An 18,540-nucleotide genomic window follows, 5' to 3' on the forward strand; every position below is an offset into this window, starting at 1 on the left:
CAAGTGCCCAATGGCAATACCAAGTGTCCAATGGCTGTCCATATATAAACGATTAAGAAGACAAACACCCAATGTCTGAAAACCATAACACAATGATTAAATACCCTTACCTTCATGATTTCATCGCCATGGAAGCCTTCAAAACAGTCCCCAACAGCCAATATACTTCATTCGCAGCCTGAGGGGGAGAGAGAGAGAGAGAGAGAGAGAGAGAGAGAAATGAAATGAAATGTTATATTAACGTCTTCAAAAGGCCATAATCACCTATGAGACCAAAAGTTACATCATGGTGGATCTGATACAATGTCTGGATAAAAAAACCCAGAAAATGAAAAATAAAAAGTAAAGATGATACTACTGGCACCTAGAAAATGAAACTGGAACTGGAAGGTAAACAGAAACCCTTATAGGGTGTGAATATAGTGAGGGGGGGTACGCTATGGAGGTGAGTGGAATATAGTGAGGGGATACAATATCATGTGGGACGGAGGGGTACACTATGGAGGTGCCTCCATCTCATAATATGTGCCGCATCGGACACTGGCAGATCTCCTCAATATCCTCTGTGGTCAGCACCCTGACTGGGTGTCCCGCATGCCTCGCAAGAATAATCCGAATCCGCCGCTGCAACCTCCGTCTATGCTGGGATGCCCTCCTCCATAGTCCGTGGGCGTCTGGACCACCCAAGCTCAATCGCACGATCAATCAGTGTACCCCTGGTGTGGGCGGTATCCATGTCCTGCTGCTGCTGTGGTCCATCTGGCGCAGTGATGGCTGGACTAAAAAAGTCTGTAATGTGCCTCTGAGTCTGGCTCTCTGTGCGCCTAAGCAGGCTATCTCTATGTCTCCGCAGCTCAATCCCAAACACCTCTGGTCCTGGTACCCCATGACTCTGGAAAGTGGTCCAAAACCCTCTCTGAATAAACAGTGGAAACGACCACGTATCTCATAGTATGCACTACAATGGCATATATAATGCAGCTCTGTCTCTGGCTCCCCATGGCATACTCGGCATATCCTGGCCTCAGCTGGTATACCTCTATATCGGCCAATCTCAATCTCAAGCTGGTGTGAGGATGTGCGAATCTGACCAATAGCACATCGTACTGCATGAGACAAGTGTACATCCATGTAACTAGGTCTGCTCACAAAACCATCTGCTGTGAGCTGAAGAAAATGCTCTCTGTAGAAAGCCATCTTCGTGCCCAGCTCCTCAGTCGGCTGTATCCATGTCCTCCTAATGTCCAGCTGAACTAAATCCTGACGGATGAGTCTGGTAATCTCTGTCCGTGTGAGAGTGAGAGAGGGTGCCTCCAGAGAATACTGGAAGGGAGGCAATGTGTCCATGCTAAAACCATGTGCCTGGAACCAAGATGTCATCTGTCCATACCAACAAGCCGTGTCTCCCTGTAAAGCTAACTGTCGGGAGGACTCCTGGGCGAGGCGTGCATATCTGTCTCGGGGGAGATCCCACAAGCCATGTATGTAGGAGACTGATCTCGTAAGAGCCTCAATCACCAGAGGGGCAGCCGCCAGCTCTGCTCGAATAATCTCATGAGGTACCACGGCCTTGGCTCTAATAATCCTAGCAATCATAGATACCAAAGGCCTCTCCACCCGCCTGCGCTGTGATGGCCCACTGAAGGTCCCCATATCTGCACTCCATAAAGCATAGCTGATGTCACTAGAGTGTTAAAAAGCCAAAGTTTCGTTCGAGGTTCCTGAAACTGAACCTGCGAACACATCCTCTCCAAACCACCCAGGGCTGCATGTACTCTAGTCAATCTAGTCTCTGCTGCTCTCCTCATCGAAAACACTGGCCCACTGAATACTACCCCAAGATATGTATATGCATCTGTATACTCCACAATCTCTTGCCCATATGTAAATGTGGAAGCTGATCACCTAACCCACTGTGGCGTGGTGTTAAACACCATAACCTTGGTTTTGCCAAGGTTGACAGACAATCCACTATCATGTGCAAACTCATGTAAAGCATCCAGATGACGCTGCATACCCTCAGGGGAGTCAGAGATCCACACAATATCATCAGCATATAACAATAGTGGGATCCATGTACCTGCTACCTGGGCTCCTCTGTCCCCCAATCTCTCAATGTAGTCAGAAGCCTCATCCACATACATACCAAACAATGAAGGAGATAACGGGCAACCTTGCTTCACTCCTATAGTGGAGTGAACCAAAGTAGAGACCCCCTCTGGGGTGCGTACCTGTCCTGCAACTGATCTATATAAAGCCATAATCCCCCATATGAGCTTTGTGGGTACCCCCATCTCCTGTAATCACCTCATCAATCTGGCTCTGGGCACTGTATCAAATGCTTTGCGGAAGTCCACAAAGCTACAATAAATCCATCTCCCATGCGACCTGCCCTCCTGAATAATGGCCCGCAGAGTCAAGATGTGGTCAAGAGTAGAGAAACCTCTCCTGAACTCTGCCTGTCCCTCTGCTCGAATGCCAACTCTCTCTGCCCATCTACTCAACTGCTGCTCAAGAATGGATGCATACAATCGTGCTAGTGTGTGACCAATCATAATAGTGCGATAATTCCCTGGCTCCATAGGGTCCCCTGACTTGAAGATAGGCACGATGGTGGACCTACTCCAAGTCTCGGGTAAGCCTTCGCACATAGCACGATTGAACATCACTGCTAGAAGCTCTGCCAGCATGTCTCTCGCATGAATAAAGTGCTCAGCGACCAATCCATCATGATCATATGCTCTCCCAGTCTTCATCCTATCAATGGCCTTCCTTACCATCTCTGCGGTAAAGAAAGTACATGTCTGTGGGCATGGTGCTGGTGGGTCAGGAAAAGGTGTCTGTCCAGGAACTGTATAGAGATGCTGCATAACTACCCCAGACCTCTGTAGAAGTGATGGCCAAAGCAGGGAAGGACTCATGAAACAGACGCCAAGCCTCCCTCGAATCCTGGCTCAAGAACAGCTGGTATAATTCCTGCTCTAGCTGAGCAAGGAAGGCCCGCTTCTTCCTTCGCACAAGGCGTCGAAAGGCAATACGTGACTGTCGGTGAGTAGTGACTCCCAAAGCAACCTCCCGCTGCAGTCGAGCTCTGGTCTCTCTGCACTCCTCATCATACCAGCTGTTCTGGGGCATACATCTAGAACGCTGTCTCTGTCCAGGCTGAGTATGTGGATATGCCTCTCTCGCTGCATCATGTAAAGTCTCTGTCAGTATATGGGTCAACTCCTCCAAAGGTCTCCCTGGCTCCTCTGTGTACAGACGTCTATAAATCCCATCTGTGTAGACAGCATCAGTCTCTGAGGTAAAAGTATATCGAGTGTGATTTGCCCCTCGTGTCCTCTGAGCTGTGGTAAAGTGAAAAGAGATAGTCAATGTCAACAATGCATGATCCACTACTACCCCAATGGGCCGAGATCCAACTGTGAAGTCCTCAATGCATGAAACAAAGCTGGGCATAGCCATAACATAATCCACTGTGCTAGCACCACAGTCATCATAGGGGTTCACCCGCACATGAGGATCAACCTCATCCTCCAAGTTCTCATCCACTGTCATCCTCATAGAAGATCTTGCACTCGTGTAGCTGTGCAAGTACAGATCTACATAGCCTGAGATGATGGCATCATTTATGTCTCCCTGAATGGAGGCATGCCTTCAGGAGCGGGCGTCGTGCCACACCCCAACTCCAAGACAATACCCCGTGGATAGCAAAGTAGCTCCAAGAAACATGACAAAAATTTATGGCTCACACCTCGAAGCTCCAATCCTCCACTACTAATAGTGTGCTCACTCACTGGTGGCAGGTAACGCATAACACATGAGTCCATGGCTCCCTCGTAATGCCTCAAACAATGTTCTTCTTGTGTAGGAGCGAAAGTGGTTGTAAACATCCCTCTTTTTCTAGCAAGGTACATCATAGAAGTTTGAAACTACTTTTATATTATAAGAGGCACATGTATAAATTAAACCAAGGTCACAAGGGATTTTAAAGGTCCTCCCAACCACCGAGATGGGGTCTGCAGGTTGAAGAGTCCAAACGGTACCATTGAAACAGTTTCCCTGCAGCTACAGGTGGTTGCCATAGATTTCTATGGATGGATCCTCTTGCCACCCCCCTTACCCCGCTCCCCTCTCTCGAGCAACAAGCTAAGTGATGCCCTGCATGCCTTGCCTCGGGAAAGTGCCCCGGAGCGGATGGTCTTCCTTCATCTGCCTGATCTCATGGTGGATGGCTTTGGAGCTGCCTTCAATGCGATCATAATCACTGGTCACATGCTGGAAATGCTCTCGTAGGGACTCATTCACTTGGTTCCCAAGGAGAGACATAACTGTTTCGAGGTTCATTAGTGGCGGCCCTATCATCCTCCTTGGCAGTGCTTACAAAATCCTCGCCAAAGCCATTAGTTGTCGCCTTCAGTCTCACCTCCCAGATCTGCTCCATGGTACACAAACGGATTTCATCCAGGATAGGAGCATCCTGGACAACATCTTCACTTGTTGAGGGGGGACTCCCACAACCCACCTGCGAGAGGAGAATATGGCAGTGCTTCTCCTGGATTTTGAGAAAGCCTACAATAGAGTGGATTGGGCTTTCTTTAAGGGCACCATGCTTCAGATGGGATTCCTGACAAGATGGATCTAGGAGTTAGCACTTTATTCCGCCGCCCACAGCCAGGTAGCTATGCAGGGGGCCACAGGAGATAGATTCCCAATCACCAGATTAATTCGTCAGGGGTGTCATCTTGCCCCCTTCCTCTTCTTCTTTGCTGCAAAGGCAATGAACAATTTTCTGTCCACCCAGGAGACAGGTCTACAGGGTCATCATCTCTCCATCAGATCGCAGAAGGAGCTCCTAGACTCACAGTTTGTGGATGATACAGCTGCCTACCTCGCAGGAGAGGAAGGGAATCTATTGAGATTTGCACAGGTGATAGAGGACTTCTATTTATAGATGTTTAAAAGGTATTTCGCTAGCTCTGATGCTGCAGATGCCATCTGAGCATGGTCTCCCACTGGCGGCGAAGCTCCTGTAGGTACAAACCTCGGCATCTCTAGTCCTCATAATGCATAACCTGTGAGAAGGGGCTGAATCCATGTTAAAAGAGAGAATGAAATTGTTGGTCCTGTACAATGATTACAAGAGAGATCAGCCAAGAGATAATCACCAGGAGTACAAGGGGATTAGGAGAGTTACACAGAAGTCGTGAAGATTTGTAGAAAGCATGATTTTTGTTAATATTTATGCCTCCTTTTATTACAAGTTCCGGCCTTAGGGGTCCATACAGCAACTATATGCCACAAGTTCCGGCCTTAGGGGTCCATACAGCAACTATATGCCACAAGTATAAAAAAGATATAGAAACTAAATGCTCTCATGCCATCTGTGTATCTAGGTGTGTGTACCAATAATAATAAACGTAGAATGTGCTACACTACGGTTTACAACCATTTATTCAATACTAACATCTAATGTCCCCCCTAGCACTAATTTATGTGCATGTGTGCACTATCCCAAACAATATTTTATGTGATATTATGTGCACATTACACTACTACATTTTTCCTAACATTTCCCCCTTAGTGGTTATGTGCACATGTCTAGAAAACCCAGCCCATGTCTGTCACCATTTGGCCACCCGAATGGTTCACTCTTGCTTTCACACTATGTACATATTGGATTAGTGTCCATGGCTTATGGAATATGCCTATGCAGGTGATTGACACGTGTCATGCTGTATAGTTGGATATGATATTCCGCTGGGACTTGATGTTATCATGCCCGGAATATCTGGAGGACTTGGCTTTCCGCTGGGACTTGTGCCTTTGTGTACATGCCCGGAAACGCCTGGAGGACTTGGCTTTCCGCTGGGACTTGTGCCTTTGTGTACATGCCCGGAAACGCCTGGAGGATTGGCTTTCCATTGGGTCTGGTATTGCGTATACTTGCCTGGAAACGCCTGGTCTTATATGGTTTCATGAACGGAAATTGCTCATGCCAATGCTGCATTGCATAGCATCTTTATGTGCTTGCTTGCAATTGAAATTGCGTGCTATTTTCGTGCTTGCTTGACCAATGTGTAGTTCCGGGTAAGGGGACGCCCGCCCATGAACCGTGCGTGTGAAACTGTCTGCTGACATGGTTGTGTGGCATGTGAACAGGTGGTAAGTATTACCCAATCTAGGCTCAAATAGCCCTTAGGACTTAGCCAATATTTATAAGTGAGTGCGTTCCCACTTCATTAAAGTTTGGGCGCCCAAAAGTCACTTATAAATTATGACCGCTTCCAAGTTCACACTCACTGAAGTCCCGAGACGGACAAGACTCAATGTCCAGGACCTGATCCTCCCTTTTTACTCATAAATGGGCATCTCCCCATGTCCCTTCACCTGATTGGACCCCAATTCACTTACTTATTAAGAGAAATTCGTGTTTTCTCTTCATGAGGATTTTTGGAGACTGAAAACTCTGTTTTTTTCCACCATCTCTCTCCATTTCCAGGCTCTCCATAGCCATACCCAACTTGCTAGGGTGTTTTCCAAGCTTCCAAGAGTGTTTCCAAGTGCTAATCACTCTCCTACTCACTCCCAATGACTGAAATTCAGCAAAACAGCTCTCATTTTGCTGTAATTTCTGGTCTTTTTGCTGAAAACCCTAATTTCAGCCTTCCTTTCTCAAGTTGAACCATAGGGGAAGCTTTCCCAAGGTTCCCTTCATCCTCTTGAAGACTTTTGTCGCGAAGGATTGCGGAAAATTCGAAGATATCAACACTTCTAAAGCTTCCAACGCGAAGGCTTCCGCTTGCAACTTCTATGAAGACTGGTAAGGTAATTGGACAATGTATTGTCATTACTTACTCAGTAGAAGGGCAAGACTCCTTGTTTAGCCGCCCTGTGTAGTATTTCTCTTGTCCTATGTGCTCTTGAAGATGTTGCTACCTTGCTTGGTAGAACATAGAGCCAATGGTAGAGAATATGGGCACTGAAGTCGGGCCGGGCATCAAGGCAGCTCCTTGGTGATCTACATCGACATACCATTGTTTTCTAAATGCTGAATTTCATATGCATTGGCATGGAAGATTTAGCAATGGATGCCCCTGAAACTATGTATTGAATTTCTCCAATAGTAATACAATTTACTCAAGGGAGGGGTCGGCCGTTCTGGCTCATTGTATGCCTCTTGTCAATTCAGCAATTTACTTCTTGTATTTGAGCAAGTGTCCTTCAAATCTTAGTGTATTTAAGTGTATTGATTAGCATTGTGTTCAACCAAGTTACATTGGTATCAGAGCATACGGTTCTCTTTCACTTCTATTGTGAGAGACGATCACCGTGAACACTAGCTATCTCTACACTTACAACATTATGGACAGCCATACAATGAATGTTGGAGATGCTAATACAAGAGGCAGGGACAATGAAATGCATGCCTCCAATGCTTTACAAGATGAGCAAACTCATGTGGTGCACAATAGGGAACATGAATATGTGGGACAGCCGTCCCGTGGCAAAGAGAAGATGCAAGAAGAAGAGTCGATAGTCTTGAAGGCTGAACTTACTCGTATGCAGGCTCTTCTCCAAGCACAACAAGAAGAATTGAATCTCTATCGCCGCGAGGATCCATTGGTACATGATCGTTTAAAGGCCAAGAAAGCTGAATCTTATATGGATCATGCAATGGCAATGATTGCTCAAGAGTTGCACATGCAACCGAGGGATGCAGCACGTGCATACTTGGCTCGTACCGAGGATGCCTATGTAGAAAAGGCAACCATCCCACATGTCTTGGAATCCCCACAAGTACCCGAACAAGAACTTATGTCTAAGAGGATGAACCTCCATGCGATGGGAGAGGAACAATCAGTGACTTCACGCCATGCAGGAATATCTCATGTAGCCCGTGAAGGATACAATGTTTATGGCAGTGGTCAAAATGTATGTCAAATGCCATTGCCGGCTGAAAATGTACATGCACAACACATGCAACATGGGCTGCAATTTTCTGTTGGTGCAGGTATTCCGCGTATCTCTCATGCCACTCATGCCTTCGAGTGTGCTCGTGAGGGAGAAGTTATGGCTGAAAATGTATCAATGCATGTTGAGGGGCCAGCCATGCCTCATGCTTACAGGGCACATGTATCTATATAGGCCTTATGCATCACCTTTTGGTCCAAAAATGATGCCAGTCACAGGAGCTGTCCCAATGGACAAACATGGGGGAAAACATGTTGAGATGCACACAAATGCATCAAAGTCTCGTGACTTCAAAGCCGGAGACAAATCTGTGAAGTTTGACACATATCATGGAGAATATGATGCATCAAAGGCACTTGCTTTTATTGCCCAGTTTGATATTGCTTTCAGTGATGAGGATTTCACATAGAAATGCATGATCCGGCATGTAAGCATGTTCATGAAAGGCACTGCTGCCCATTGGTGGCTCATGGAGAAGCTCTCACCGAATCCTGTTAGATCATGGAAAGAGTTCAAGGAGAGGTTCTATGCTCAATTCTTGCCTCCCAATGCATTGAATGAGATAACAACGAAGTGGGATTGGATAAAGCAAAATGAGGGGGAATCGGTAAATGCATATGTACAAAAGTTTTGGAAAGTGCTCTTGGAGGTGTCTCCATTTATGCATGTCACCGAGGCGGAAAGGAAGAGAAGGTTTCAATCGGGATTGCAACCCGTGTACAAAGCGGGATTACAAATGTATCCTGGTCATACCTTACACAAATTAATCGCAGCCGCCACCGCCACCGAGCAATTGGAACTCAAATTGAGTCGATCCAATAAGGCTAAACCCTCATTTCAAGGCAAAGAGAGGGCTGTCCAAAACCTGCAAAACGATGGACAGCCACCTAAAAGGGACCAAAACCAAGCCAAATCAGGTCCAAAAGCTGAAAATAAGTTTGCTAACAAGCGCCCTTATAAGCCGGCAAACTTTGGTCTTAGTACTGAGAAGGAGGAGCAATATATGCGTGAAGGCAAATGCTTTACTTGTGGCAGCACTGAGCACATGGCAAGAGTATGCCCAAATAAGAAGAACAAAGCTGAAAATGCTAATGTACCGAAGCCTAATGTGCATATGGTTCCGGATGTACAGCGCAACACTTCACATGATAGCAAATATAGGGTTGTATGTAAAGCTTGGGGACAGCTCAAAGATCAACCCGCTTTGTTCATGTTTGATGATTGTGCATCGGAGAATTTCATATCCACTCAGATGGCAGCTGCTTTGGGTATTGAAGTGGAGGACATGGGTCCTCAAATTGAAGCAAGGGCTGCCTTTGTTGGTAGAGAAGTGCAGGTCGTGCCTATTTTTGGCAAGTTGCGCATACACATTCAAGGCTATGTGGATCATGAGGATTTTCTTGTGGCGCCTTTGAATGGCTGTGATGTATTGCTTGGAAAGCCTTGGCATACACGTATTGATCCATGCAAGGCTTACAAGACTAACAGGATCACCTTCATGCATAAAGGCCGAGAACATGTAATTGATGCTGGTGAAGAGGGTAATACCATTCCCCTTGTATCTCATGTACAAATTAAGAAAGTAATGAAAAAGAGTGTTTTTGCGTACTTGATTTTTGTACGAGATCATGTTGAGAAAAATAATGTACATATAAACACTCTTAGTAATGATAGGCTGAAATTTTTGTAAGAGCACAATGATTGTTTTGCTGATGAGTTACCACCTGTACGACCGGAAGATCATCGCATTGATCTTGTGCCGGGTAGCTCACCGCCTAATAGGCCAGCCTATCGTGTAAGTGCATCCCAAAAAGAGGAGATCATGAAGCAAGTAAATGAGCTTCTTGAGAAGGGTTTGGTTCAGCCAAGCTCTTCCCCATATTGTTCACCCGTCCTCTTAGTTCAAAAGAAGGATGGATCCTTTCGTATGTGTGTGGATTATAGAGCTTTGAATAAGCTTACCATCAAGAATAGGTTTCCGATTCCACGCATAGACGACATCCTTGACAAGTTGGATGGATCGGCATGCTTTAGCCGAATTGATCTCAAGAGTGGATATCATCAAGTGCGTCTAGTACCTGAGGATGTACACAAAACTGCTTTCAGGACAGCATTTGGGCTTTATGAGTATCTTGTTATGCCTTTTGGTCTTACAAATGCCCGGCTACATTCAATAGAATGATGGATCGCATATTCCCTGGGTATAGGAAATTTACAGGTGTCTTCTTTGATGACATACTAGTCTTCTCGAAGACCGAAGAAGAGCATAAAGCTCATTTGGCTATTGTTTTTGAAGAGCTCCGTAAGCATAAACTCTTCATAAATGCAAAGAAGAGTGAGTTCTTCTTGTCAGAGATACATTATCTTGGGCATATTGTGTCCAAAGATGGAGTGCGGATGGATCCTGCAAAGATTGATGCAATTCGGAATTGGCCCGAATTGAGTTCAGTGCATGAGATCCGTAGTTTTCTTGGATTATGCTCTTACTACCGCAGGTTCATTCGGCACTTTGCATGGATTGCTTCTCCTTTGCATGATTTCACAAAGAAGAAGGCCGTGTTCAAATGGACTAATGTAGAGAGAGATGCATTCCTCAAATTGAAAGATGCAACTACTCATGGTCCAGTGTTGATCGTTCCAGATTTGCAAAAGCCTTTTTGTGTGGAATGTGATGCATCTGGAAATTGCATAGGGGCTGTCCTTAATCAAGAGGGACATGCCGTGGCTTATGAGAGTCGTAGATTGCATGATGCAGAGCTATCTCTTGGCATTTATGAGAAAGAGCTCTTGGCTGTAATTCATGCACTTACTATATGGAAACATTACCTTCTTGGGGCTGATTTCACTGTAAAGACAAATCACCAGAGTTTGAGGTATTTTCTTACTCAAACTAAATTGTCAGAGAAGCATATGAGGATGGCCAATTTCCTCTCTATGTTTCATTTTCAGATCTTCCACACCCCGGGAAAGAAGAACGCAGTGGCCAATGCATTATCACGAAAGCCGTATGTAGCAGCTATCTCGGTTGCCTCTCATGGGGACTTGTCTACCATGCGTGATTTGTATCATACGGATGCTGATTTTGCCACTATTTGGGCTGATTTGATGGCTGGTCATGCACATACCTCATATGTGATCAAAGAGGGTTATCTCATGAAAGATAATTGCCTATGTGTGGTGTCTGACATGAGGCAAAAGGTTTTGGATGAGTGCCATGCTCCTCCATATGCTGGTCATAGAGGCATAATGCATACTACGCACATGATTGAGCGGTATTTCTTTTGGCCAGGTATGCGGAAGGACATAGACGCACATGTACGTGCATGTATCACCTGTCAAAAGGTCAAATTTGATAGGCAAAAGGCACCAGGTTTGCTTCAGCCATTGCCTATTCCCACGCACCCATGGGAAAGTATTACAACAATGGATTTCATTATGGACTTGCCACGTACCCAACAGGGTAATGATGCAATTTGGACAATTGTGGACAGGTTTAGCAAGCAAGCTCATTTCTTGCCGGTCAAAAAGACCATCAAAGCTGAGCATATGGTTAAAATATATCTTGCACAAGTGTTCAAACATCATGGAATGCCAAAGTCCATTGTGGGGGATAGAGATCCCAGGACTACAAGTCTCTTTTGGCGGGCCTTATTTGATAATATGGGCACCAAATTAGATTTCTCATCAGCTTATCACCCTCAAACGGATGGGCAAAGTGAGGCTGCAAATTCAGCCGTGTTGGATCTCTTGAAATGTTATGTGTCGGATCAGAAGTCTTCTTGGGAGAAGTACTTACCGCTTGTGGAATTTGCATACAGCAACACGGTGCATGCATCTACGGGAAAGGCCCCGTTTGAGATTGTTTATGGTAAGGTGGTTTTGCCACCCATCCTTCGCACAAAGGATGAGATATTTGCAGCTGATGAGTATGTAAGAGACTTGGATATTGCTTGGACAGCCATTGCAAGGTCACAAGACAAGCATAAAAAGGCTGCCGACAAGCATAGAAGGCAATTGGATGTTAAAGAGAATGATTGGGTATTGCTGAAATTTGAGAAAGCAAGACTTACAAAGAGGCCTGGCAAAGAGGGTGCATATCCTAAGCTTGCAACCAGGTACTATGGACCTTTTCGAGTCATCGAGAAGATCAATGAAATGGCTTTCAAATTGGCATTACCTAGTCATTGGCACATACACAATGCTTTTCATGCCCGGAATATCTGGAGGACTTGGCTTTCCGCTGGGACTTGTGCCTTTGTGTACATGCCCGGAAACGCCTGGAGGACTTGGCTTTCCGCTGGGACTTGTGCCTTTGTGTACATGCCCGGAAACGCCTGGAGGATTGGCTTTCCACTAGGTCTGGTATTGCGTATACTTGCCTGGAAACGCCTGATCTTATATGGTTTCATGAACGGAAATTGCTCATGCCAATGCTGCATTGCATAGCATCTTTATGTGCTTGCTTGCAATTGAAATTGCGTGCTGTTTTCATGCTTGCTTGACCAATGTGTAGTTCCGGGTAAGGGGACGCCCGCCCGTGAACCGTGCGTGTGAAACTGTCTGCTGACATGGTTGTGTGGCATGTGAACAGGTGGTAAGTATTACCTAATCTAGGCTCAAATAGCCCTTAGGACTTAGCTAATATTTATAAGTGAGTGCGTTCCCACTTCATTAAAGTTTGGGCGCCCAAAAGTCACTTATAAATTATGACCGCTTCCAAGTTCACACTCACTGAAGTCCCGAGACGGACAAGACTCAATGTCTAGGACCTGATCCTCCCTTTTTACTCATAAATGGGCATCTCCCCATGTCCCTTCACCTGATTGGACCCCAATTCACTAACTTATTAAGAGAAATTCGTGTTTTCTCTTCATGAGGATTTTTAGAGACTGAAAACTCTGTTTTTTTCCACCATCTCTCTCCATTTCCAAGCTCTCCATAGCCATACCCAACTTGCTAGGGTGTTTTCCAAGCTTCCAAGAGTGTTTCCAAGTGCTAATCACTCTCCTACTCACTCCCAATGACTGAAATTCAGCAAAACAGCTCTCATTTTGCTGTAATTTCTGGTCTTTTTGCTGAAAACCCTAATTTCAGCCTTCCTTTCTCAAGTTGAATCATAGGGGAAGCTTTCCCAAGGTTCCCTTCATCCTCTTGAAGACTTTTGTCGCGAAGGATTGCAGCAAATTCGAAGATATCAACACTTCTAAAGCTTCCAACGCGAAGGCTTCCGCTTGCAACTTCTATGAAGACTGGTAAGGTAATTGGACAATGTATTGTCATTACTTACTCAGTAGAAGGGCAGGACTCCTTGTTTAGCCGCCCTGTGTAGTATTTCTCTTGTCCTATGTGCTCTTGAAGATGTTGCTACCTTGCTTGGTAGAACATAGAGCCAATGGTAGAGAATATGGGCACTGAAGTCGGGCCGGGCATCAAGGCAGCTCCTTGGTGATCTACATCGACATACCATTGTTTTCTAAATGCTGAATTTCATATGCGTTGGCATGGAGGATTTGGCAATGGATGCCTGTGAAACTATGTATTGAATTTCTCCAATAGTAATACAATTTACTCAAGGGAGGGGTCGGCCATTCCGGCTCATTGTATGCCTCTTGTCAATTCAGCAATTTACTTCTTGTATTTGAGCAAGTGTCCTTCAAATCTTAGTGTATTTAAGTGTATTGATTAGCATTGTATTCAACCAAGTTACAATGTCAACAAGGTGGGCTTCATCTTTCTTGTGCTCTTCTGAGATTTATTTCTTCTTGTTGTCAAGCCGCTTCTGACACTCATTGATGTCGTGGTAGTAGTGACATTTCCCTTTCTTCTTCTTGGATGTATCACCCTACAATCCACCTTGCCTTTAGAGAGGAAAGCATGTTCTTCTCTCTTTCAAGCTTGTTTTTCCTTGTCTTCTCCTCTTGAAGGAGTAATCCAATGACCAACTCATCAAAAGGTAAAGGGTTTGCGCCACCCCTCGTAGACATGTTGATGGATGTGTGAAAACTAAGATAGGAGTCTGGCAAGGAGTTGAGGTTAGTAGTTACAAGCTACTTATCCTCTATGATTTCATCAATGTTGAGGAGCTGTTCTTTGAGATCCTTTACCTTCGTTAGGTGATTTGTCATTGAATCTCACTCATTCGTGCTTCAAGAAAAGTAATGTGGCTTCATTACCGGTTTCAAGAACCTCCCATGCGGCTTTGGATGTCCCGCATGACCGGATGTGGGGTATGATAGATCTCTTTACTGAAAGGGCAATTACTAACGTGGCTTGGGCATCATGAGAATGCCACCTTTGATATGGAGTAGGTGCTTGTGGACCAACTGTTGCAACCGCTTGAGCAACAGTCCTTGGAGTTGCGGGTAGTTTTGCCGAAGAAGGACGAGGTTCATCACCAGAGACGATTTCCCATAACCCCTTGGCTACCAAAATGCTTTTAATCATAAAGCTCCACAAAGAATAGTTTGACCCATCCAACCTATCTTCTTTGGAAAGAACACCCAACACTTCTTGACCCCTTTGCGCCATAATCCCCACACAACACGATCTCTTGCACCTTCCGCAAAAACAAACTAGAGAGCTTCCCCCTTGACAAGAGAACTCTTAAGTACCCCCAAATGATGATAAGAGAATACGGGATTAATGAGAATGTCTAAAGAACACCGGGATTTTTTTTTTTTCAGAAAGAGACTTCTATTAAGTATGAGAAAAACATACAAAAATCACAGCTATAAGCCGGAAAAATAGAATAGAATCACCCCAATATGTAAGGTGATTTCAACCACTGAGGAGCATCATGATGCCATGTAAGACCTCTGGTACTAGAGGAAAAGAAGATGCCATGGTCCCATTCCCGCATAAATATCACACGCTTCGCCTGCGCAGAACGAGAGGGCCCCTGAATGCAAGCCCAAGTAGCCATAAGAGTGTGGATGATATCACCCCATATAGTACTAATGCACTGAGACCCAAAAATCTGGACACCCTCAATAGCCTCCGTGCATCTAGCTCTCCAGATTTGCCATGCTGTAATACTGGCAATAATCTCCCAAGTTAGATGCAACTGCCACAATACACCAAGAACAAGATGCATATTTGAATGAGCTAAACTCTGGGAAGTAAACAAGAGATGTTCAGGGATGCCTATGATACTCCCACTTTACTAACTTTCCCCTTATGAACAAGAATCTGCAGATAAACAGCATGCAAGACTTTGATTTTGCAAAAAACGATGTATGCAAGTCAAAAAAACCTCAGCCCTTCTCACTTCTTTATGCTCCTCAAAAAAATCACAAAATATTGGAGGTTCTCGACAACAAACACTTTGTGGCTGTGTAGGCGGTCAAGAAAAGGACCACCATGCTGAAGAGGCGGACACAATGAAGCCACTGGATTGCTGCAAGGTGTGCATGAGGATGTGATGGACAAGCATGCGCAAGTGGCTGTAATGGACAAGCAGGTGCAGAGGCAATTCAAAACGGAGCAGTGACTGGTGGCTTTGCCCCCCACAAACGGCCACACAACAGTGGCATCGGCCGGTTGCTGACATGCCCGCGGTGGAAACAAGCGGCACCACTCCAATGGGTGGAGCCTGTGCACTCAAGTCGCCTATTGTGGCGGGCAAAATGGCCATGTAGCAACTATATGCCACATGTATACAAATGTTCTCATGCCATGTGTGCATCTAGGTGTGCACTAGTGGAGAGCATGCCCAATAGGCTGTCCACACTCTTTTACTCAAAAGAGTGTTTAATTTATGAGAGTTTGGCCAGCCGCCATCCAATAAGTGCCCAAACTCCCTTATAACCTGTCCGCCTAGTCTTTAATGAAGTGTAAATGCCCAAACTCACTTATAAGTTGTCCAGCGATACTTTAATGAAGAAGGGACCTGCAAAGCAGCACAATGAGCTAAAATACAAATAAGCTTAAACAGAGAGTTTAGGGTCACACCTACCACCTACCTACAACCCACAAGAGAGGTCAGAATACAGATTCACGTGCACGGTTCACGAGAGGGCGTCCCATAGATCTTGCAGGCAATAAAACATTTCACATGAAAACAACTCCAGGCATCCAAGTATGCCATGAATAAGAATGTATTGGTCAATCTCCCTTTCATTTAGCTTGTAGCAGGTGGTCATTCTGGGCATAGACATTACATCCCAAGCCAATCAGAATACCGTAATCTGGCGTACTTGTCAACCTATGTAGAGTGAAAAAGCAGATAATTGCAGCTAATCTAGAGTGTCCAAAGTGCCCAAAAGCGTCTCCAAGCAAGGAAACTTGCATAGTCAGCCAGTCTTTGGTGATATCTTCCAAAAAATCCTTGGAGAAACATCATTTTGAAAATCTGGCAGCCAAAGAAACAGATAATCTGAGCAAGAAATCTCTGGTATCCAAAAAAGCCATAGTAAATGAGAAATAGTCTCATTGTGATTTGAGCATCTAAAACAAGAGGCAGAAGCTATCCTTCTTTTGGCTAGAGTTTCACCAACAGGTAGCACTCCAACCAAGTATCACCAAAGGAAAACTCTTTCCTTTTATGGCAATTTAGTGGTCGAAAACTTTTGGAGATTTTGTTTTACCATTTGGTTGTCTTATCCATATTCCAAAGCTTGTTCGAATAAGCAACAATCCACAGCTCAAGAATTATCAATCTCTATATCCAGAAAGCATTGAGCGGTGACATAGGTACTTTGGGAAACCAAGCTCATCTCTCTGCAACATCCAATCTAACAATCTACTCTCTTGAATGACAGGTGGAATCAGTTCATGCATGCCCAAATTCCATATCCTCCAAGCCTACGAGAATGTAAGTAGTCTACAATCCTGGATTAGATGTATATTTTTAGTGGAAAAAAAACAGGATTTCCTTGAGTAGCAATTGCATGTAATAATGTACTCAAAGGGCAACCCTACCTAACTGATTTACCCAATATCCAAGGATACGACAATCCTTTACCTAGTATACAACACGTTGTACTGTCTTGATAAAGCCATGTTGCATTTTAGGCCCAGGGGCAAGTTTTGTCATCACTGTAGCTATAATATCCCAGTGAATTGTATCAAAATGCTTTGCAACATCTATCTGCAGAAATAGTACATCCTGTTGCAAGTATTTGGCATACTCAATGTCCACATAAGCATTACAGATGTTATCTGTGATTTGTCTTCTAGGTACAAAACCATATTGGGCTTGATGTAATCCTCTATGCAGTATCTTTTTCACTCTCCAAGTTATCATCTTAGTGATGATCTTATAAATAAGAGGCATAAGAGTAATTGGACGCTAGTTCAAAAGATTTCATAGAGCTGTTTCTTCAGTACTTACGTGACTAGTCCTCCTTTCTCATCTATATTCAGCCCAAACACTGTAGGAGATAGCAGTCAGCCGTGCTTCATGGGGTTGCTTCTTCGGTACTAATCTGACTAGTCCTTTCTCATCTATATCAGCCCAAACACTGCAGGAGATAGTGGTCAGCCGTGCTTGACGCCAATAGTACAGCGTGGATTTCTCCCTCCTGGTGCCCGACTTCTGCCAATCACAGTCTCATATAAATTCATCACTTCCCACTACATCCGATGGAAACTGAAAGCTCATTGAGGCAGTCCAAAAATCAGGATCTAGGGACCAAGTCAAAGGCCTACAAAATAGCGATATACATGTTGCTTCTGTGCCCTCGCCTTCTCAATGGTGGCTCGGAGAGTAAAGATGTTATCCAAAGTAGAGTAGTTTCTCCTAGAGCCTTTCTTGCCAATGGCTCCTTGTCCCTGTCTCTCTGCCACAAAACTGTTCTCAGCCTGCAAAAACTGCCCCATAGATCTTGGCCATCGTATGGCCCACAAATTGGTCCTGTAGTTGTCGAGATTGGTGGGGTCTCTTGCTTTATGGATGGAGACGATGGTATGGGTGGTCCAAGAAGGGAAAAAGGCATCACATACAGCCCCATTGAAGTGTTTTGCAAGAAAAGGGGCTAGGATTTTGTGCCGATGTGTGAAGTGTTCTGCCCAAAGCTCCTTGTAATCCTTAGTGCAGCCATTATGCAGCCTCAATACATTCCTAGAGACATTAGTAGTGTTAAAAAAATGGGCTGCATTGGGGCGTGGGGTGTGTCTCTGGTATGGGCTGATTCAGCACATCACAGAGATAGCGGGCATACGCTTCCCACTTTAGCGGATGGGTGATGGGTGTGGGTAGATTCTTTTCTTCAAAGAGGCCAAGCATCGGAGCTATGCACACTCAGGAAAAATTGGTGAAATTCTGCCTCATGTTTGGCTAGAGATTTTTTAGACCTGCCCTTTACAGAGGCAGATCAAAAATGAGGCAACTGATCATAAGTAAGAGTGCACGAAGACACACAAACGCGCACGCACACATGAGGCACATATTTCTCTTGATTCAAATAGAAGCATGAAAGAGGCTACCTTTATTATGACCAAATGAGCTGGTAAGTTCACACCCCATGCTAGAGTGCTCGTGCTAACAAGCACCTGCCAAGCATAAACAGTTTCAGTTACATTGTGTTTTCTACAATATAGCGAAAGTATTAGATTTAGCTCAACTGT

At 44.9% G+C, this 18,540-nt stretch overlaps 1 protein-coding gene across 1 annotated transcript in view; it reads right to left on the reverse strand.

The window, feature by feature from the left end:
* The window catches only part of LOC147611142 (U5 small nuclear ribonucleoprotein helicase), a 194,069-nt gene that overhangs the window by 44,312 nt on the left and 131,217 nt on the right, over window positions 1-18,540 (reverse strand). Inside the window, exon 39 of the mRNA XM_086785805.1 lies at window positions 18,400-18,465. Within this exon, the coding sequence (XP_086641931.1) occupies window positions 18,400-18,465 (66 nt within the window). The remainder of the gene's footprint in view (window positions 1-18,399; window positions 18,466-18,540) is intronic.

The sequence above is a fragment of the Cibotium barometz genome, chromosome 48 (genome assembly GCF_041138505.1).
Source record: "Cibotium barometz isolate CiBa-2024 chromosome 48, ASM4113850v1, whole genome shotgun sequence".
Lineage (NCBI taxonomy): Eukaryota > Viridiplantae > Streptophyta > Polypodiopsida > Cyatheales > Cibotiaceae > Cibotium > Cibotium barometz.